At 29.3% G+C, this 25,125-nt stretch overlaps 1 protein-coding gene across 3 annotated transcripts in view; it reads left to right on the top strand.

Annotated features, from left to right (window-relative positions):
- The window catches only part of LOC111675721 (BTB/POZ domain-containing protein kctd15), a 51,210-nt gene that overhangs the window by 10,510 nt on the left and 15,575 nt on the right, over positions 1-25,125 (top strand). Inside the window, exons 1-2 of one of the 3 annotated variants that reach the window (XM_046955336.1) lie at positions 3,102-3,988; positions 7,812-7,874. In XM_046955336.1, the coding sequence (XP_046811292.1) occupies positions 3,978-3,988; positions 7,812-7,874 (74 nt within the window). In that variant the 5' untranslated portion in view covers positions 3,102-3,977. Of the gene's footprint in view, positions 1-3,101; positions 3,989-4,011; positions 4,679-7,811; positions 7,875-25,125 lie in introns of those variants that run through there. The other 2 variants (XM_046955337.1, XM_046955338.1) reach the window with 2 other exon arrangements.

Raw genomic sequence — 25,125 nt, 5'->3', positions numbered from 1 at the left:
TTCTTTGAGGAAGATTAGAGAGTCTTGAGCTTTCTTTTGCTGTTGCATCTTCCGGTTGCTTTTTTGTTGTGACAACTAAATGTTTTGAAAATTGCATGATTGAGGGATTTATGATTCTCTTTAAGAATTTGTTAATCGATACTGAAAAGAATCCGAGCCAATTAGTCTGTGGACTATTCTATTGACTAGTCTGTGGACCATTCTATTGACTAGGCTGTGGACTATTCTATTGACTAGGCTGCGGACTAGTCTGTGGACAAGTTTGTGGATTAGTCTGTTGTTTATTAGCTACTCTGTGGACTATTTTATTGACTAGTTTGTGGACTATTTTATTGACTAGGCTGTGGACTATTCTATTGAATAGGCTATGGAATACTCAATTGACTAGTCTGCAGACTACTCTTTGACTAGTCTGTGTTCTAATCTATTGAATAGTCTTTGGTTTAATTTATTGACTAGTCTGCGGACCAGTCTATTGACTAGTCTGTGCATTACTCTTTGACTAGTCTGTTGTCTAATCTGTTGACTAGTCTGTTGTCTAATCTATTGACTAGTATGTGGTCTAGTCTATTGATTAGTCTGTCTACTAGTCTATTTATTAGTCCGTGGACTTGTCTATTGATTAGTCTGTGGACTAAACTTTTGACTTGTCTGTGGACTAGAGTTTTAACTAGTCTACTGACTGGACTATTTTCTACTTTTTTGACTAATCTATTGAATCTATTGACTATTGTTTAGTATATATCCAATTTAGCTTATGTTTTTATATAGTCGAGGTACAAAAACTAATACTGGATCGTATTGTCAATTAGATGGAGCTAAGAGACACTTCTGCTAAAAATCTCAATATGTAGAAAGCATTATGGATACTTTAAAAAAATATATAATGTCAACAGTATTTCAAGTTAAATTTCTTTTTATCTATAAGTATTCCATTGCTAGTAGAGCTACACAAAATAACGCTTTTTTCGCCTAACCCTCTTTTCCACCTCACTACTCAATTTGTCTCTCTTCTCTTTTTTTCCCCCGTTTTGCAAACAGCAACATATTTTTGCCGCCAGCTAAACAAAAACGAACTTGTGATAACTTGGCCTCGGGCAAAATTTCAAACAAATGTGTCTTGAGGCAAACAGATGTAATATATAACATAGAATGAATGAATATACATGTATATACATACATACATATATACTATAGATATATAAAGATATATATTTATATAGACATTTCATACTATTCAACCGTCTAAATAAATGAAACGCTATAACAAACACACAAACTTCTATAATACTACACAAAATACTTCAATACTCGACTACCTTTTGCCTTTAACTATACAATACAACAACAGCAGCAGAAGCAAAAGCAACAATAACAACAAAAAGGATACAACAGCTCTCGATATGCAATATAATATTTATTTGCCCAACTATATGACAAAGGGGAAAAGCGTTAGAGAGCAAGAGAGGTTTTTCGTTGTTTTTTTTTATATAGAAAAGTATATAAATTTTTAAATACATACAGACAGACATACAACAATAATAACAGCTACATTATTGTAGCAACTACAACAACTACTACCGCTGCTGCTACTGACAATGTCTCTGCCAACGAAAATGATGAACAAAACAAAATTTTGACCTTAGGCTATAATTTCATTCACATTTAAAACTATATTTTCGCTGTGCGAAGCTTATTTTAAACAAATTGTTAGCAGGCAATATACAACAACTAAATGCTATAAAATAGTATAATAAATATTTTTTAACTATTATGAGGAGTATGTATTTGCATTAGAAAATATTATTCACTCATTTGTTTAAAATGTAATTTTTTCGTATTAACAAAATGTTTATGAATGAAATTGTTATTTATACTGGTTTCACAATGACAAATATGTTAATGCTATGCATTTTATAGCAGACGTGGAGCTTGAGATCAAAATGTAAAATCGTAATATTTTTAAAATGAGTTCATTTGTTATCAATGTTCATTTTGATGCATTTGTTTTTTATCATTTTCGGAAAAAAATTGTTAGAGGTTATCAATGGTTTTTGGCCATTGAAAAATAAAGAAACAGAACTTGGCTAGTAAAAACTCTTGGGAAAAGAATTCCTGCCGTCAAGATGTTGAATTTTAAGTGAGCTCAAGGTTGTTGCGATTGCAAAAATGTTTAAAATCTGCGATCACTTAGTTTCCGTTGCAACTATCCCCGACAGAGTACAAAGTTAGTCACTTTAAGCTGCTTTCAATTCCTGGAAACGATTGAGCAAAAAGAATGAAAATTTGAGCTCACTGCTACTTTCACGTAAATAAATAAAGAAAAGGAACATCTTCTACAGATGCGATTGAGTTAGTTAGTTGGTTAGTTAGTTAGTTAGTTAGTTAGATAGATAGATAGATAGATAGATAGATAGATAGATAGATAGATAGATAGATAGATAGATAAATAGATAGATAGATATATAGATAGATAGATAGATAGATAGATAGATAGATAGATAGATAGATAGATAGATAGATAGATAGATAGATAGATAGATAGATAGTTAGTTAGTTAGTTAATTAGTTAGTTAGTTAGTAAGTTGGTAAGTTAGTTAGTTAGTTAATTAATTAGTCAGTTAGTTAGTTATTTAGTTATTTAGTTAGTTAGTTCTGGTAGATCGGAGGTGGTGGGTTCGATTCCCAACTGAGGCACTGGTTAAGGAGCGTACAACAGGCCCGATAGTGGCCTAGGTGTATTCCTTCGAATTTGAAGTGTATACATCCTTTTTTCCAACTAATTCACTAACCAACTAAGTAACTAACTAGTTACTTAATATGGTTCATATTAAACCTGAAAAATAATGCCATCAACTTTTGCTTACACCCAATACCATTGCTTTATCAAAATAGCTTTAGGAATTAGTGAAATTGCTTAAAAGAAAGAAACAAAAAAAAAACTGTCTATAAAAAACATTTATTCTTAGCTTAAGGGTTTTTAGTTTAAAATAAATTAAAAAGATATTAAAATTATATAAAATTTTATTTCATTTCTACTATAATTGCAGGCCAAAACAGAAAACACCAAAAAAAAACTGAGTGCAAAACAAAAAACTATTAAAACTACAGCAACTTAAAAAAACCTACACTAAATGGCTATTAACTAAAACAAAAAGAATAATATATATATTTGTGTATATGAACACAAGAAGAAATAATAGTTCATAAAAAGGGTAATCAAACGCCCAGACACTTAACACTTTAATACACACAAACATATTACGGCCAAAGAAGTGGTAGAAGAAGTAAAGAACAACAAGTCAATTGTTGGGCTATTTTATTGTGGCTCAATTAGTGGCAACACTTAAACCGGAAATAGATTATTACAATAACAAGCCAAATATAAGAACAACACACAATAAACATAAAAAAACCCAAAACAAAAGAAAAACCACAATCTCATACACACACTTAGCTAAAAGCTAACAACAAAATCTGTGAGAGAAAAAAAAAACACACAAATAACAAGACAAAAACAAACCCCAAAAAAAACACAAATACGCGCGCCAAAAAATATCCAACAACACAAAATACTCACACAATTTCAAACACTTATAGAAAGAGGTGAGGGAGATTATAATGTGCCAAGGTCGTTGTGGTGAGAGTAACAGGAGGAGTACACAACAAATAATGAATTTTGTCCAACAGAAAAGAAACAAATACAATAAGAAAGGACAGACAGACAAAATCCAACCTAAACAAGTTGCCAAACAACTTCAACAAATCTAAAAGCGCATACTCTTATAAACACACAAACAGGCTCTCTTTTAACCCCCCAAACACACACACACACACACTTAGTTACTCTCATACACAATTAAACAAGTTTGAAACGAAGCAGACAACAACATAAACAAACGCAGCAGCAAGCAAACAACGAAACGAAATCTTAGTTCGTTCTTTAACATTCAGTTCGAAACGGACATTCAACGCGAATGCAAGTCAGGTAATTTGCTTTAACGGTAATTTTTTCTTTGTAAAACAACAAATCTTCAACAAACTTGCTCACATTCAGCTGCTGTCGATACCATAACAAATAACAATTTTAAAGGGATGTTGTTGTGGTTGTTGCTTGCAATAATAATAAAAAACATTGTTACACTGTTAACAACAACAGAAGACTGACTGGCTGGTTGGCTAGATGCCATCATAAAACGGAAACGGAAGTGAACAATTCGTTATTGTGTACTATTTTATTTATTTTGTTTGTGTGTTTTTATATAAAAAAAACAGAAAGAAATATGAAAAAAGTTGTAAATAAAAGTGTTGCATTTGCCAGAATAAAAAAAATTAAACGTCATACTTTGTAACCGTTTTAAAACAATTTGAATTTTGTTTTATACTACAACAGCAACAACAACACATTTTTATTTGATACTCAATATAAAATCAAGTGTTTATAGAATTGAACCTGTTAGTTGTTAAACGCCACTTGAACAGATCACCAAACTTGACAACATTATTTAAATAATAAAAAATATATATATTATTAAATATTTTTAATAAACAAAATATAAAACATATAAATTTTTAAAATAAAAAAAATAATATTAAACATTCTTAACAATATCATAAAAACATTTAATTTTAAACGCGTTATAGAAAAATCATCTAAAGTGCATTTAATAAATCTTTTGTGAGTTTTTAAAAAAAGAAACCATAAATCTAAAAAAATAAATTTATTTTGAGAAAAAAAACTACCTAATTAATTAAAAATATTTAATGTTTTAATTGTTATCCACTAAAATTGAATTTAACATTTTTTTTATCATTAAAAATTTTTTTTGTTATTTTAAATTAAACACCTGAAGCTAGGTTTTTGAAAAAAGCATAAAATATATACATATATACAAATTATATACTCCCCAAAAACCTTGGCAATACTTTGTATATAGAAAAAAAACAACACATCTCAATATGACTTAAGGTCATACTCCAGGGAAAAAATGTTATACCACCTGTAGGCATTCTAAATTAAAATTTTGTTTTAAACAACTTTAGGTCATAATATATTTTTATGTTCATATACATACATACATACATATGTATATATTCTTTTTTTTATTCATTGTAGAGTACTAGTTTTTACTCTACAATTTAATGTTTATATTTGAAAAAGTCAATAACGGTTTTCTATTAACCCTTTTTGTTAAATACATATAAGTTTTAAAGTGATATACAAGTACTGTTAAGGGAGAAGGATGGGGAGTTTTAGGGAAGTCTTACCCAAGCCTTACAATCTGATTTTGACATTTAGCTCATTTCAACCTGGGAAGTTTATGAATATGACCCTAAAACTAATTAATAAGTAGCCACGAAAAGGATTTCTATAAAGTATGAAAAGTGATTTATTTAAAAAATTAATGAGGTCAAGTAACCAGCAACAAAACTACTTTGCTGTAATTACTTACCTAACAGCATCATTTGTAATGATACCCAACAAAAAAAGAACTTTCAAAGAAGCAAAAAAAGTAGATTTTATTCCATGAAAAAAGTATAATTTACTCATAGAAGTTAGGATTTTAACACAGGTTTATCAGAGATAAGTCATTCTCAGGAAGTAATTGTGTTATTTTTTGAAGTTATTAGGAAGTAAAATTGTAGTATTATAGAATACAACAAATTTGACTTAATTAATATTAACATAAATAAATTACACATATTTATAAATTGGTTTAATTCAGAAGATTTCAGTACAAAATATATACCTTAAATTTTAAAAATAATTGGATTCTTTTAAGTTAAACAAATTCACTTAGTTCTACATTTGAAGTGGTGATAAATGTTATTCTTTTGGAAGTACTTTGTTTTATTTTTGCTTGGTACCTACATATCATATGGATTACATAGAAGTAGTTTAATAAGGTCTTACATTATAATGTGTTATATAAATACTTTCAAATTCTTTTGTCCTTCTGCCTGTGAAGCTTTACTGTTTTCATACGATTTACAACGAATACTTTTTCTAATTTCTTGTAAGCGTTTTTTTGTAAGAATTTACCTCCAATGATGTAAAACGCCATTGAATAAGTAAATGTTAGCATATTAACCCTTTAAGTGGTAATGTAAATTTTCAATAGGTATGATTTTTAGTAATAAGTAATATTTCACGTAGAAGGTAAACTAAATATGGATTCAGTTTTTTTCTTTTCTTGAAATGTCTCAGGAAATACTTAATATCTACATAAATATGATTCTAAAACAATAGATAATTCGATTGTAAAACAAGTATAAATGTAAAGAAGGACATATCCGATTTTATTATACTCTATACCAGTGAAAGTAAAGCATTTAAATAATTTGAGTTTTACCTTAATTCCGGAATATTTTTACGTTTTGTTGACAAAAAGGGATTTTATATAAGTTAAGGGGTAAATATTGGTCTATTATTACAAATTTTTGTAGTGAAACTTTCATCTACATTAAAATTCTTATGCAGAGATTCGTAGAATTTAAAAATGAATTTAGAACTTCAAGTCATTCTCTGTTACACAAACTACTCTGTAGAAAATAACTTAAAGTTCATAATTTAAAGGGAACCCGGTCAATAAAAAAGTCATTATCGTCTGTATCATTAAGACATTTATAAAACTAAGTTTTGCAATATTTAGCTCAAAAGCCGTGTTATAAGGTAGGGTTGTATGGGAGCTAGACAAAATAATGAAGCTATTTAAACCAATAGACTTCGTCTTTGAATCAAAAGAAGTATATCTACCAAATTTCGTAAAATTCTATTAGAAATTGTGACACATAGCATGCACACAAGCTTTATATGAATACACAGACATACAGACGGACGGATGGAATGTAATTCTGAGACGATCGGTTTACTTTAAGGTGGATGAAGGACAAATATTTCTGGGTTGTTACAAACATCAGCATGAATACCCTCCTCAATATAGTGATGTTGGGTATAATTACTTAAAATATTAATCATAAAAGTGTCTAATGAAGAGTGGCCAATAAAATACTCATTTAGAAGATTTCCGGAAACAGTTTTATTTTCTTTCAACAAAACTTTCACTCTAGATAAGAAAATCAGTGATTTTATGTTTAGAATTTAAGAAAGGATTAATTTTAAAATTGTTCTGGATAGTCGGTGTTCGGCCGGGCGCAGGGGCTTCAAACTCTGAGGAATTTCGAATACCGACTTCGCTAAAATAAGAAATTTTTGATAAATGGACTCTTTGAAATCCATGCATTTTCTGTCGCATTGCTCTTAGACATTGTGACATTTTTAAAATTGTTATTATGTCCATGGACATTATGACTCAATTTAGTGTGTCATAAAGACTATGGACATTATGACACTGGGCATTATGACACACCAGCAAAGGCAGCACTCTTGTGGGTCAAACAATCACACTTATTACAAACAATTAACGATTTTGTAACAATTTTGTAAAACCATATAGCTGAAACAGCTCTGGCTTAAATTGATCATTGAAAATAATTTTTTTTAACTAAGTTATTATAAAGGTATTGCTCAACCATAGTCCTATTCGGTTCAAGTTTAATCACCTTAAACTTCATCCAAAGAATGTAGATAGTCTCTTCTAAGTCTAAAACTAATATATTAGCATTCTAAAGTCACCCTTATCGAGTGCTAAGAGATGTAATCTCTAGTAGTGCTACAAAATAAGTATATTTTTATCTCTTTAGCACAAAACGAATTCTTTTTTTACAACTATAAAAATATATTCCTTTAAACAACTAAAAATTTAATCAAAATAACGAATAAAATTTCTATAAATTTTCTTATTTTGCAGAACATCGTTTGTGGCACTGGATCAAAGATCACCTTTGACGGTGGAGTCCTCTTGTCCAAAAAGGTGAGCTTATTAACAAAATTCCATTACTTATCTTAAAAAAATCTACTAACTATTCATAACCATTAAAAACAAAAACAACGACAACAACATAAGTAGTTATAAAGAAATATGCAACTTTAAATAACTGTTAGCAGCTTAACGACATGCTAAAAAGCCATTGGCAAACCATCTAGTATAGTTAACAAACCAACTACCGGTCAATCAAGTCCGTCAGCGAGTACCATAAACAGCCTAATAAATGAATCTATAGTCATTCCTAACATTCCCAACAGTGTATGTATACGTGTGTGTGTGTGTGTGTGTGTATTAATAACTGAGCATTAACATTTTTTTGCATAAATCTCAAAACTGAATTACAAAAGTGATTGTTTCTGCTTATAATGACACAAAATGTTGAGGACAACGATGTTGTCGTTATTGTTGGTTAATGAAACCGTTAAGCATTTAAAACAGCATTATTCATTAAGAAGCTACAACAGCAACATGTATTATTTATACAAATAACAATTTGTGTTAAAGTGGCAGTAGACAGAGTAAAACGAGTACTAGTATTTGCATAAGGATGTGTGAATAAACACACACTTATGTATGTGAGTGTGTGTGTATATATATGTGTTTATGCATTTGTTTAATTTTAGTATAGCCAAAGTCTAAAATTTCTCAAATCTTCTATGCAAACGACATGAATTGTTTGGTTGGCTGCTTGTTTGTTTGTGTTAATATACGTATGTATATGTGTTTGTGTGTGTGTGTTGATTTGGTCGTTATTGGCCAACGGAAATGTCCACAAAACACGTTGACAGTAAATATCATCTTACGGCAAAGTCACGTCGCGAAAATACAAAATATACGCTTTAAGCATAAACATTTATACAAAATTCTACTCAACAACTGATGCTGCAGCAACGAGAAGCAATAGAAATGTTTTCTAACACATATACAGTGATAAACACTCATTCAAACATACATACATACATATTTGCATATGTATTTAAGTTCATGTTCATATTTATCTGTGTCGAATGCATTTGTAACTACATATGTTACTTGTTAGATATGCAGATAACTGTTCTGCAGTTCGGAATTACTAGTGATGACCTAGTGGTTGTTTTTACAGTTTAGTATTAATATAAAACTTATTACTCATGTAAATAGATGTCCTTACAGGAAATAAAGTGAGACTATATTCACATTATATCTCCTAATTATTATTTCTTTAGATTCTGGTGGATCGAATAACTACAGGCTTAGATCCATGAATAAACAAATTGTATACTTTCTAGATTACAAAATGAGAATAAAGTGACCAGAGGCATAAAAAGGGATAGATAGTCTCCCTTTAAAACTGCATACAATGAACAAAACCATTTATACAGAGTCTTAAAAAGCTTCAATCTTCTTTTTTTCTCAAACTAATTCTACAATAGAAAAAAATAAGAATATTCGTGTAATACATGTGGTATGAGTGATATTATTTTTCAAATATTAACCATACGTACTGGATTCCACAAAACTAGTTCTAAGAATATTCGTGAAATAATAGAATAATGAAAATATACTGTTTGATGTGGTGGTATCTATTAAAAATTCAAATAAAGTACTTTGTAGAAACGATTTTATATAAAACACTAAAATACACAGATATTGTCGTACGATTTGTAATATATAGAAATATATATTAAACATAATGAAATTTTTTTACTATTTATGGTCTTCTGAGTGTTAATATTGGAATTAAAAAGAATACATCGAAATCCTCAATGAATTAACTTAATGAATATATTCTTTTATATACCACAACACAAAATATATTATACCAACAAGTTTGTTGTTATTTAGCTACTGCAACATGCTGCTTGTTTACCAAATTCACATGTAGACAGTTGGTAAAATTTCCTTGTTACTTTAACGATCTCTTCCTCAAACAATTTCATGAATTTTTTCCAAGATAAATTTTTGTGAACAATAATGTGATTAAGCGTCATTCTAAACAATAATGTGATGGCGATTTTGGCTAATATCTGTTTTTGTTGTTAAAGAGAGCTTAATGGCGGAGCAAAGAATAAAAAGAAAGTGACTGACATAATTGCATTGTTAATTAATGATTTAGAGACTAAAAAGTATATCAATTTATTTAACATTTGAAAGTGCATTTCAATGACCAAAAACAAGAATAAATGGGATAAAATGAATAATGATAAAGCTGATTTATGACAAGAAGAATTGATATGTTAGAGATAAATTTATATAAAAGCTTTATTCTAAGAATCCATGTCTTTACATTAAACCGTAAATATGTAACTTTCTTAAAAGCCACGACCCAAACTTAACTCACCAACATGTCTCCCACGTTTAAGGGCATTTATTTTATATATTCCAGTTTAAATTTTTTTTAGTTGATTTTCTTTTAAAGAAACCATTGGATAAATCGGCTATTTACGAATTTATTTTCACATACAGTATCATATACATAAAAATTCTCATTCAGATTCAATGCCTAATGGCCACATAACATTTACAAGAGCAACACAGTCACAGTAACTGCAACAAATAAATGCAACAATATGCAACGGCAAAAAAAAAACGCTTAAACTATTGCAAGACAATTGTTTAGGAAACGTGACCATTGCAAAGGGGCATGATGTGACGATATAAGCCGCGTGCATTTGCCCCAAAGGGCGATAGTATTGTTGCCTCTTTTAGAATTTTTTTTTTCGCAAATTTTTGTGGTTGTGATTTTTTTCCAACAAAAAATGAACAAATATACACAAAATCACACACACACCTTTGTTTGTACACATATGGCTATAAAAATAGTATTATTACTTCCGTACTATAGAATATATTTTAGTCTATGGCCTGGACTATAAAACAGACTATAGTCTGAATTATGAAATAGGCTATAGTCTGAACTATAGAATATACTATAATCTGGTTCATAGTATGGACTATATAATGTACTCTAGTATTGTCTATAGAATAGACTATAGTACGGACTATAGAATATGCTATGGTTTGACCATAAAACAGACTGTAGTCTGACTCTGAAATAAACTATAGTCTGAACAACAGAGTTGACTATAGTCTGAACTAAAAAATAGACTATAGTCTGGACTATCGAATAGCCTATAGTCTATAGGCTATAAAATAGCCTATAATCTACAGGATTATGGATATAGACTACAGGATTATGGAATAGACTATAGAACTATAGAATAGACTATAAATATGGAGTACAGAGTAGAATAAAGACTGGACTATAGGATAGACTATGATTTGGACTATAGAATAGACTATAGGACTATAGAATAGACTATATCTGGACTATAGAACAGACTACAGTCTTGACTATAAAATAAACTATAGTCTGGACTATATAAAAGACTATAGTATGGACTATTGAATAGACTATATTCTAGACTATAGATTAGACTACAGTCTACTACATACTACTGTCTGGACTATAGAACAGATTACAGTCTGGACTATAGAACAGACTACAGTCTGGACTATAGAACAGACTACAGTCTGGACTTTAGAATAGACTATAGTCTGGACTATAGAACAGACTACAGTCTGGACTATAGAAGAGACTACTGTCTGGACTATAGAAGAGACTACAGTCTTTACTATAGAAGAGACTACAGTCTGGACTATAGAACAGACTACAGTCTGGACTATAGAGCAGACTACAGTCTGGACTATAGAGCAGACTACAGTCTGGACTATAGAAGAGACTACAGTCTGGACTATAGAACAGACTACAGTCTGGACTATAGAAGAGAATACAGTCTGGACTATAGAACAGACTACAGTCTGGACTATAGAACAGACTACAGTCTGGACTATAGAACAGACTACAGTCTGGACTATAGAACAGTCTACAGTCTGGACTATAGAACAGACTACAGTCTGGACTATAGAACAGACTACAGTCTGGACTATAGAACAGACTACAGTCTGGACTATAGAACAGACTACAGTCTGGACTATAGAACAGAATACAGTCTGGACTATAGAACAGACTACAGTCTGGACTATAGAACAGAATACAGTCTGAACTATAGAACAGACTACAGTCTGGACTATAGAACAGACTACAGTCTGGACTATAGAAGAGACTACAGTCTAGACTATAGAACAGACTACAGTCTGGACTATAGAACAGACTACAGTCTGGACTATAGAACAGACTACAGTCTGGACTATAGAACAGACTACAGTCTAGACTATAGATGAGACTACAGTCTGGACTATAGAACGGACTACAATCTGGACTGGGCTATAGAGTTATATATAATACACTATAGTCTGGACTATAGAATATACTATATTCTGGATTATAGATTAGACTATAGTCTAAACTATAGAACAGACTACAGTCTGAACTATAGAGCTATATAAACTGTGGAATATACTAAAACAAATTATAACACAGACTAAAGAAAATATTTTAGCACCTTTTTTTCAACCACATGTGTAAACACTAGCACACATACTTGGTAACAATACATTTAAAAAGTCTATAGTTTTAGCAGCGGAAATCTACATTTATGTGATAGTTAGCGAAAAAAACAAAAATAAGTCAAACATTTAAAAATGGTCAAGACGAATTAAACTCTCCCAAAAAAAATGCCGTATACATATACATGAGGAAACTACGTGGCACATATAAGTGTTTGTGTTGCTGTATTTATTACATGAATGTGAAACCATTCAGTCATCAGTTGAGTTTTATCAACCAGTTGAATTTCTTTGGTTTTAAGGTCTTTTTTTCAATGTTTTTTATTTTGTCAGTTTATAAAGTCAAAGTTTGTAGTAGTATTGGTGCTTTTGCGTGTATATAGGTTTTTAACCAAATACCTGTATTAACTGATATCTTTGTTTGTATGTCTAGCTGTCTGTCCTTCAATATATTTAAACGTTAATGTTTACGTCCGTCTGTCCGTTTGTTTGTCTGTCAGTCCGTCTGTCTGTCCATCTGTTTGTTTATTGTCTTTAGCTTGTATTTAATATTTAAGCCTTTGGCTAAATCGCGAGATTTTCACACGAAAATCACATTGGGCACTTTGGCAATATAAATTTTATATACATATGTACGTACATTTATACGTTTGTATATTTGTATACTTATAGTTGCTTTTGTTGTTATTGTAAATGTTGCATGATACTTTAAGATGACAGTATCAAATCGTTATAAAATTAAGATGAATTGTGTGCAATTGACTGTAATGTGTGTATGGGAAACAAAAGAAAAAAAAAATATTTTATTTCTTTATGCAATTTAAAAAAATAATTCTGATGAGATGCTGCCTTAAGAACTTTTGGTTTAAGCTTTAAATTTGTTACGACCAAACAAATTGTACAATGAAATTTTTGAGAGGAACAGAAAAGGATTGAGTTCTTTAAAGACTGATTAGCTGGCTGTGAAAAAGAAGCTTTGCGATTCGATGTAGAGTTCTATTATAGACCGTTCCTTACATAATTTGGAAGATTAAACATGGAGGGAAGAAAACTACAACTAAACAATTCTGATTCTTTGGTGGTAGGAACGATTTCCTATAAGCGACCATTCACCCACATATTATCAAATTTTAATTCAAAATACGGAAAGTGGTTTAACATCTTGAGTACAAAAACAATTAAAATGTTTACATTTCCGTTCCCTCTACTTTTATTGTCGTTTAAATTTCATAAATTATAATAAATTATCTATAAATTTTGCAAATTAATATCAATTGGGTAAAATTAATAACAAGCTACTGTATTTTCTTTACTATATACATTGTTTAAACAAGATGATGTTGTTGATGAAGTTATTGTTGCCATTGCTACTGTTGCCTTGATAATGTTGCTGTTGTTGTTATTATTACAATACTGGCAGCTGTTGCTACTGGTTGATGTTACTGTGTTATAACTTTTTACTGTTGCGGCCTTTAATGTGTTGAGAATTTTACAATCAAGCAACACTTGAAATGTAGTAGCAGTAACAACAGCAGCAAAAACAACAAAAGCAACAAAAACAACAAAAGTAACAACCATAAATTGCACATGAACGCCTGTTAAATATTCTAGCACTTAAAATATTTATATACATGTATATATGTTTATATCTATGTATTACTTACTTGTCTTCTATATTCTGTAAATATGTATGTTTGTATTTGTAAGTTTGTATGTTATTTATTTTCATATGTGCTTGTTTATAGGTATAATTTGTATAGAGACCTAGTAAATTTACCAGTAGTATTTATACTACAAGTTTAAGGCATCTGTTAGTAGTAGCAGAGAGTCATTGGTAGTACAAGAACAACAGCAACAACAACACAAAGTAGTGGTTAGTTTTATACTTATAATAGAGAAGAAGAGTGTCTTGACTTGGACATGGTTTGTCTTTAGGCATAATTCTCACATAGAATGTTTACACATCTTTATATATTGAATGTATGTATATATGTTGTATGATGTTCTTTCGAATAATGGACTTTAGCATAGAATTCACAGGGAAATAAAGATACTATAAGAATGAAAATGGAAGCACTAGTTAAAAGTATAATAAAACTCAGTGATACCCTATCCATTTAAAAACCGTAGCAATAGAATTTTAAAAAAAGTTATTTCAAAAACTATACAATTTTCAAAAACTAAGAAATTTGCTCGAGTTGTTAATTGAGAATTTGAGTTATAGTACATATAAGTTTGCGGAATAGTCCAGGTTGTTGGAGAGGTTATATATAATTCCAGTAAAAACTCGGTAATGAGTTGTACTTACATAACCACTTACTTTTCAATGACTACTAATTTAATAATAACTCTCTTTTACATTATATAAAAATACTTTATTTTCAGCTCATTTTGTTGCACATTTTATTAAAATTTTACTGTTTCTTTTAATTATTAAAAACAAAACAACTTACTCAACAACTTATTCGTAAGCGAAATTGCAAGTACTTCTTTAACTCCCTATTTGTAAGTTCTTGCCTTCAATCTCATTAAATAATTAAACAAATTCTTATGAAAAAGAAGTGCAAAGTGGTTTATTAGCATTATAACTCATTATTTTTCAATGACTACTACATACAGTCTTCATTACTTAGTGATACTTTAATAATGACTTTCTTTTATATTATATAACATTGCTTTATTTTCTGCTTTGTCATTTTGTTTACACATTTTATTTAATTCTCACTGTATCTTTTTATTATAAAAAAAAAAACAAAACAACTTACTCAACAACTTCTTTGTAAGCGAAATTGCAAGTACTTCTTTAACTCCCTATTTGTAAGTTCTTGTCTTCAATCTCATTAAATAATTAAACAAATTCTTATGAAAAAGAAGTGCAAAATGGCTTATATATATAACTCATTACTTTTCGTCAGCAAATTTTTTGACAGTAGAATCAGCGTGTCTCTGTACGAGTGTTGAATATTACGACATCCTGTTTTAGGATGTATAGTATGTCCAGATTTACGTTTAACATTTTGAACCGTATATACACACACAGACAGTGAAGAGAAATACTTTTTTCTCACACTTGCACTTTCAAAGATTATGAAAGTCTAGCTTCTCTGGAACAAAGGCTTGGTAGTGCAGTAGTTAATATTATCAGGAAGATTTGATATTTCGTCTATGATGCCCATGCCTAATAGCGTAGCGTTTTATATATAAATTAAATTTTTGTTGAACAATTTTAGTGAAATTCGGAATTTGAGTGAAAATTAGAAACTGAAATTTCTGTGAAAAAATGGCTTGAGAGTGCTATTGTCAATATTATCAGGAAGATTTGATATCTAGTTTGTTAGGCCTGTGAGACCATATGTTTATTGCTTTAAATGATTTTTCATCAAGAATTGAATGATTTTTAGTGAAAAAAGTCTTTCCAATGAAAAATTTAATTGAAAATTAAAAAAAAAACTAAATTTTTAGTTAATAATTGGTTTTTGAGTGAATAACTGAAATTTAGTGAATATTAGAATATAAAGTAAAAATTCGTAATTATAGTAAAAGTTCGGTGATAATAAGGAATTTTGGTAAAAATCATATTTTATGTGAAATTTGAAACTTCAGTAAAAATCGAATTTTTAGTGGAAAATTTAATTTTCAATAATAATCTAAATTTTATTCAAAATCAGAAATTTATTAAAAATTGGAATTTTAGTGCAAAATCAGAATTTCAGTAAGAAAAATTTTGTAGTGGATTTTTGTTGAAAAATGCTCAACTTACGACTGCTGTGTAGGGTATAAAAAGAGGGCCTTAGAAAATATTTAACAAAAATTTATATAGAATTGTTGTGTAAAAGTCAGAGTTGAAGGTATATATAACAAAAACCAAAACAACAACGTCAAGAAATAATAGTTAAAACAAGAATAATATTCAAACTAATAGTTATTTTGAGGCTATAAACACAGTGGTTAAGAAAAAATAAACAGAAGAAAACTTTCTTTAGAGAAATAATTTAAAATGAAATTTAAACCTACAAATCATTTTATGTCATTATTTTAATAGGATGATGACATTAGAAGCAAGTACATACAGCGCTCGCTTACAAATAAGGAGTTAGATAAGTACTTACTACAATCGCCTGCAAATAAGGAGTTAAGTAGTTTTGTGTTTGCATCTATTATAATTTTTCCACTAACATTACTATTATATTTTCTACTTTTGTTCCACTGTGCCTGTTAATGTCGTTTGAAATAACCCATAAGGAGTTCTATTTTAATTTCCTAACATATGCTTTAAACTTAGTCTTATTTTAGAATAAAATAATGAACATGAAAATTATTACCTTATTTCGTATTAAACGCCTTTTTAGCAGCTTTAGGCCACTTCAACTAAAATGAAAGGAAATTTTGAAAATTTACTTTAATAAACTATAAAAATTAAGTTAAAATGCAATTTTAATAAAATACAAAAAAATAAATACATTTAAAAAGTAAAATAAACAGTTTATGGCAAAAAATGTTAACCTGTTTTATAACATTTGTCATTTTAAATAAATAAAGAACTATGATTTTTTTTTAGACTCTTATTAAGACGGACAAACAAAGCAACACACATACATATGCAATGATTTTTGGCTTGCATTTAAGTAATATAAAAAAATTTTCTTTTAAAAATATATTTATAAACAATTTTATTTACATTATAAACAAAACAAGGGGTATGAATGCTAAGCAATGTTGTATAAAAAAAAAAACAAGTTTTGCTTTTAAAATGTTTAAACCCCGGGGGTAATATTTCTGGTAATTACGATTTGATTAACTTTAACTACATCAACTCACACAGAAAATTGTATGAGTGCAAATGTGTTCGAATGTTTTCATGTATATGTATGTATGTATGTATTTAATACCCTGCAATTTCTGAAAGTCTGTAATGGAGAATCGAGTTAATTTTTATATAAATACAATCTGTTGATTTAAATGAATAATAACATTTCTCCTCTCTAGAATACAAGGAACACTATATATCCTCTATGGAAAAGTCTATCGGCACTTCCTTTGTGTATAACGATTAAAAGAAAATATTGACTCATTACAGAACTACTGGATATGTTAAAATATTTCTATGCATTAGAGAGTGAAAAAGAGTTATAAAAACAATAAAACAAACACAAAAAAACAAAAAGAATTTAAGAAATATTATTATATTTATATGTACGATGTTATTTATAATTCAACACAAGCAAAAATAATGTTAGTAAAAAGTAATTAACAAGGATTTGTAGTTTAGTTTATAAACTTATGTATCGACAAGACTGAGACTACAATACTCAAGACTAGACTATAGACTAGACTATAGACTAGACTATAGACTAGACTATAGACTAGACTATAGACTAGACTATAGACTAGACTATAGACTAGACTATAGACTAGGCTATAGACTAGACTATAGACTAGACTATAGAATATAGACTAGACTATAGACTATAGACTATAGACTAGACTATAGACTATAGACTAGACTATAGACTAGACTATAGACTAGACTATAGACTAGACTATAGACTAGACTATAGACTAGACTATAGACTAGACTATAGACTAGACTATAGACTAGACTATAGACTAGACTATAGACTAGACTATAGACTAGACTATAGACTAGACTATAGACTAGACTATAGACTAGACTATAGACTAACTATAGACTAGACTATAGACTAGACTATAGACTAGACTATAGACTAGACTATAGACTAGACTATAGACTAGACTATAGACTAGACTATAGACTAGACTATAGACTAGACTATAGACTAGACTATAGACTAGACTATAGACTAGACTATAGACTAGACTATAGACTAGACTATAGACTAGACTATAGACTAGACTATAGACTAGACTATAGACTAGACTATAGACTAGACTATAGACTAGACTATAGACTAGACTATAGACTAGACTATAGACTAGACTATAGACTAGACTATAGACTAGACTATAGACTAGACTATAGACTAGACTATAGACTAGACTATAGACTAGACTATAGACTAGACTATAGACTAGACTATAGACTAGACTATAGACTAGACTATAGACTAGACTATAGACTAGACTATAGACTAGACTATAGACTAGACTATAGACTAGACTATAGACTAGAATATAGACTAGAATATAGACAAGACTATAGACTAGACTATAGACTAGACTATAGACTAGACTATAGACTAGACTATAGACTAGACTATAGACTAGACTATAGACTGGACTATAGACTAGACTATAGACTAGACTATAGACTAGACTATAGACTAGACTATAGACTAGACTATAGACTAGACTATAGACTAGACTATAGACTAGACTATAGACTAGACTATAGACTAGACCATAGACTAGACTATAGACTAGACTATAGACTAGACTATAGACTAGACTATATACTAGACTATAGACTAGACTATAGACTAGACTATAGACTAGACTATATACTAGACTATAGACTAGACTATAGACTAGACTATAGACTAGACTATAGACTAGACTATAGACTAGACTATAGACTAGACTATAGACTAGACTATAGACTAGACTATAGACTAGACTATAGACTAAACTACAGACTAGACTATAGACTAGACTATAGACTAGACTATAGACTAGACTATAGACTAGACTATAGACTAGACTATAGACTAGACTATAGACTAGACTATAGACTAGACTATAGACTAGACTATAGACTAGACTATAGACTAGACTATAGACTAGACTATAGACTAGACTATAGACTAGACTATAGACTAGACTATAGACTAGACATAGACTAGACTATAGACTAGACTATAGACTAGACTATAGACTAGACTATAGACTAGACTATAGACTAACTATAGACTAGACTATAGACTAGACTATAGACTAGACTATAGACTAGACTATAGACTAGACTATAGACTAGACTATAGACTAGACTATAGACTAGACTATAGACTAGACTATAGACTAGACTATAGACTAGACTATAGACTAGACTATAGACTAGACTATAGACTAGACTATAGACTAGACTATAGACTAGACTATAGACTAGACTATAGACTAGACTATAGACTAGACTATAGACTAGACTATAGACTAGACTATAGACTAGACTATAGACTAGACTATAGACTAGACTATAGACTATAGACTAGACTATAGACTAGACTATAGACTAGACTATAGACTAGACTATAGACTAGACTATAGACTAGACTATAGACTAGACTATAGACTAGACTATAGACTAGACTATAGACTAGACTATAGACTAGACTATAGACTAGACTATAGACTAGACTATAGACTAGACTATATACTAGACTATAGACTAGACTATAGACTAGACTATATACTAGACAATAAACTAGAATTCGAAATTCCTTCAACAGAAAACTTAATCATTTTCAATTAAACATTTTGATGGCTTATTATAAACTAACTTGTTCCATGTTTATTTAAATCTAAACTTTTTACTAACATTTTCTGAGAAGTGTAAATAATAAGAAATGTGTAGAAATGTATTTATAATACATAAAAAAGAAAAACAAAACTACAGGCTGAGATGAATAGATGTATGGATGTATGAAATGAAAATGAAATTTTAGGAACAAACATTTAAACACAATAATTATACAGACATACAAACAAATAATAAACTCTTACATATAAATATGTTAAATGTAAGAAATGCCTAAGGATAATTCTCATGAAATTTTGTGTTTATAGATACTTGTATACAGACAGACTGACAAAACACACACACACACACATATGAATACTTTTACTCACACATGCATATGTATGTTAGATTTTTTCTTTTAAATTAAGAATTCTTATTTAAAAAGGGGTTTAGCTATAAGATTTTTTTTTGTAAAAGAATGCCTGTGTAAATGTGTATGAATATTTCCAAAAAATTATTTAATATTTTGCAAAATTGTATATATGTTTTTTTTAAATTTAAAAATGATTTATACTGTTTTTGTATATATACTTTTATGAAGACTTTGGTATTTTTTCAACTGTTTTGTAAGTTATAAATTCATTCATTATATTTCTATCAAATGTCTTATTGTGTTATTTAATGCAATTTTGTATATGTAATTGAAATTCAAAAAACATTTTAGTATATTCAACGAACCTCAAAGGTAGTTAATAGTTACTTAATTGTACCAAAGTAAGTAGTGATTAGATATATTATAAGTAATCTAATATAGATAGTGTTTTCCCTTTGTACTGAACGTAAATTAAACTCAATTGATGCCTCCTAGATGAGGTTTATTTTATAATACAAAATCCACGATCTGCTAGACTAGACTATAGACTAGACTATAGACTAGACTATATACTAGACTATAGACTAGACTATAGACTAGACTATAGACTAGACTATATACTAGACTATAGACTAGACTATAGACTAGACTATAGACTAGACTATAGACTAGACTATAGACTAGACTATAGACTAGACTATAGACTAGACTATAGACTAGACTATAGACTAGACTATAGACTAGACTATAGACTAGACTATAGACTAGACTATAGACTAGACTATAGACTAGACTATAGACTAGACTATAGACTAGACTATAGACTAGACTATAGACTAGACTATAGACTAGACTATAGACTAGACTATAGACTAGACTATAGACTAGACTATAGACTAGACTATAGACTAGACTATAGACTAGACTATAGACTAGACTATAGACTAGACTATAGCTAGACTATAGACTAGACTATAGACTAGACTATAGACTAGACTATAGACTAGACTATAGACTAGACTATAGACTAGACTATAGACTAGACTATACTAGACTATAGACTAGACTATAGACTAGACTATAGACTAGCTATAGACTAGACTATAGACTAGAAAGACTATAGACTAGACTATAGACTAGACTATAGACTAGACTATAGACTAGACTATAGACTAGACTATAGACTAGACTATAGACTAGACTATAGACTAGACTATAGACTAGACTATAGACTAGACTATAGACTAGACTATAGACTAGACTATAGACTAGACTATAGACTAGACTATAGACTAGACTATAGACTAGACTATATACTAGACTATAGACTAGACTATAGACTAGACTATATACTAGACAATAAACTAGAATTCGAAATTCCTTCAACAGAAAACTTAATCATTTTCAATTAACATTTTGATGGCTTATTATAAACTAACTTGTTCCATGTTTATTTAAATCTAAACTTTTTACTAACATTTTCTGAGAAGTGTAAATAATAAGAAATGTGTAGAAATGTATTTATAATACATAAAATAAGAAAACAAAACTACAGGCTGAGATGAATAGATGTATGGATGTATGAAATGAATAAATGAAATTTTAGGAACAAACATTTAAACACAAATAATTATACAGACATACAAACAAATAATAAACTCTTACATATAAATATGTTAAATGTAAGAAATGCCTAAGGATAATTCTCATGAAATTTTGTGTTTATAGATACTTGTATACAGACAGACTGACAAAACACACACACACACATATGAATACTTTTACTCACACATGCATATGTATGTTAGATTTTTTCTTTTAAATTAAGAATTCTTATTTAAAAAGGGGTTTAGCTATAAGATTTTTTTTGTAAAAGAATGCCTGTGTAAATGTGTATGAATATTTCCAAAAAATTATTTAATATTTTGCAAAATTGTATATATGTTTTTTTTAAATTTAAAAATGATTTATACTGTTGTATATATACTTTTATGAAGACTTTGGTATTTTTCCAACTGTTTTGTAAGTTATAAATTCATTCCTTATATTTCTATCAAATGTCTTATTGTGTTATTTAATGCAATTTTGTATATGTAATTGAAATTCAAAAAACATTTCAGTATCTTCAACGAACCTCAAAGGTAGTTAATAGTTACTTAATTGTACCAATGTATGTAGTGATTAGATATATTATAAGTAATCTAATATAGATAGTGTTTTCCCTTTGTACTGAACGTAAATTAAACTCAATTGATGCCTCCTAGATGAGGTTTATTTTATAATACAAAATCCACGATCTGCTGGGTTAAAAATGTATATTTTTTCATTACTTTTCAATGCATGTGTGTGCAAAAACCAACATGTAAGAAAAAACTTTATACAATTATTTTAATATTAATGTAATAAAGTAAATATAAAAGTCCAGCCAAAGGACGGGGGGTCCTTAATAGCCTTCTCATCATAATCATCATTATGTGTAATCACATGTATATTACAGGTTTTTGTTGAGGAAACTCTTCTTCTCTCTGCAAAATATTTTATTTTACTTGCGATCATGTGAAAAGTGTGTTTGTTGCCTTTTGTCGTATTTAATTAAGTCATTTGTCTTGCAAAGAGAGTTAAAGTTGATTAAACATAAAGATTCTTTTTTAGCATGCAATATTTTCTTTGAAAAGCGCCCACATATCAATTTCTAGGAATATGACCAACAAAAAATGTCTTTTATACTAAGAGACGTAATAATTAAGGCCTAGTAGACAGTGGGTCAAAAAATTGTTTAATAAGAAAATGGTAAAGCAACATATTTAAAATATGATATGGCATCATTCTACATTATAAAGTTTGCAGAAACATGTCTATAATCGATTTTAACTTCATGATAAAACTTAACAATATTCGAATTTCAAGAACTCAGTTGAGCATTTAACTACTTTTAAATTACGACAAGGTCACACGGACATCCATGGCTAAATCAAATCATTACATGTGGATGGGTATCCAAAATTCGTTACCTTAGATCAACCCACTGTTGTCACTATATACATTACCATATTTAACAATAACAAAACTATATACATATAAAAGAAAAGAAAATAAACACAACAAAAAAAACTGAAAAATCGTCTTTAAAAAAATTCATCTCCAAAAATTTAACTGCAGGCAATGCGAACAACTTTTAACTGGCATAGAAAAGATACCGCCTGAGGTCAAAAAAACGACCAGAATAGACAGAAATAAAGACAAAAACCATACACACACCAACACTAACACTTTAAGCAACTGACAAACCTTACAAATGACTATTAATGTCAGAGGGAAAGTATAATAATAGTAGTAATAATATGCATGTGGGTAAATAGTATACATATATGTATATATACATATATAAGTGTGTGGGTTTATAAAGACAGTAAAGACGAGACAACTATAGGAATTGCATATTCTGCTAAACAATTTGATGTTTTCACATACGACTGGTTTAGACAGGGTGTCTGTAGGGTTTTTTAATTTTCGCGTTTCTTCAAATAAAAATATCTGAATAATTTTATATTCAAATATACAGATCCAAACAGTCTGATTAAATGGAACTTTATTCATATACATATATTAAGTATTAATATCTAGAGTTATAATGTAGACTAGACTATAGACTAGACTATAGACTAGACTATAGACTAGACTATAGACTAGACTATAGACTAGACTATAGACTAGACTATAGACTAGACTATAGACTAGACTATAGACTAGACTATAGACTAGACTATAGATTAGACTATATACTAGACTATAGACTAGACTATAGACTAGACTATAGACTAGACTATAGACTAGACTATAGGGGACTGATGGGTTTAGCTCTACTCAGAAGGATTAATAAATTAAGTTTATATTAACAATATTTTAAATTTAAAAAAATTTCTTAAAACTTCCTTTCATCCATTTTTTAACACCCTGTTTAAAACGATTGTATTCCTAGTGATGGCCTTATGTTAGGTGGTATTTGAATGCATCTGGCACATACAAGATTGAAGAAACCTTTTTTTCCAATTCTTATTCTTCATATTGTTGATGCTTGCTGATGTTGTTGTTTTTAGCCACAAAATTAAACATGCCAAGATGAAAAAATGAACAGAATAGAAGCGGAAAAAATCCAAACAAAAAATTCGGTACTAGTATTAAAATAGTAGAAAATAAGAGGAAGAACATTAGCAGCAACACACAACAAAAACTAATTTTAATGAAGATACTCTGGTTAAAATGTTGATGTTGCATATAAACATGCATGCCAGTAGTTTGCATTTATGCAACTCATACTGAGAAGAAAGCAGAGAAAAAAAAAACAATTGTAATGTTGTGGTGGGCCTATGGTATGATATGATAAAGTCGTTCTTTTTCATTGCTGTGCTGCATCACTAGACATGAATGATGATGATGGAGTTGTTAGATTTTTTTTCAGTCTTCTTGCTGAAGTTGAGTTGTCTATGTTAAGATATTATTTTTTTTTTTTTGTTTGCAGCATTTCACTTAGCTACTGCAGTTTGTAGATGGATATCAAAACAATGGCAAGAAATAAAACAATTGTCTGTTATGATTGTGTGTGTGTTTGTGTTCTTTTGTTCTATTCAACCAGCCTGATCTATTTTTCTTTTACTTTTTTTCTGTTGGTATTGAAAACTTAGTGTCAGTTTCTTTAGTTTCAAGTTTCCTAGCTTTTTCATTCTGGGTTTTGTTTGTTTTCTTTTTGTATGAGTATTCAAATGACTACTGTTTAGTTGTTGGTTTTTTCTTCTGGTACATATGACTACTATTATTGACGTTTTCCTTTCATTTGCACAACAAAAGCCTTAATATTGTTTAATAAAGAGTTTACTTAGGTTCTTTTTATATCGACATATTTTCTTCCAATGTTTATTTGAAGTTGTGGAAATTTAATGGATGAATGACATATTTGTTAAGACTCATTATCAATGATCAAT

The sequence above is a fragment of the Lucilia cuprina genome, chromosome 6 (genome assembly GCF_022045245.1).
Source record: "Lucilia cuprina isolate Lc7/37 chromosome 6, ASM2204524v1, whole genome shotgun sequence".
In the NCBI taxonomy this organism is placed as follows: domain Eukaryota; kingdom Metazoa; phylum Arthropoda; class Insecta; order Diptera; family Calliphoridae; genus Lucilia; species Lucilia cuprina.
This window is presented reverse-complemented; position numbering and strand designations above follow the sequence as displayed.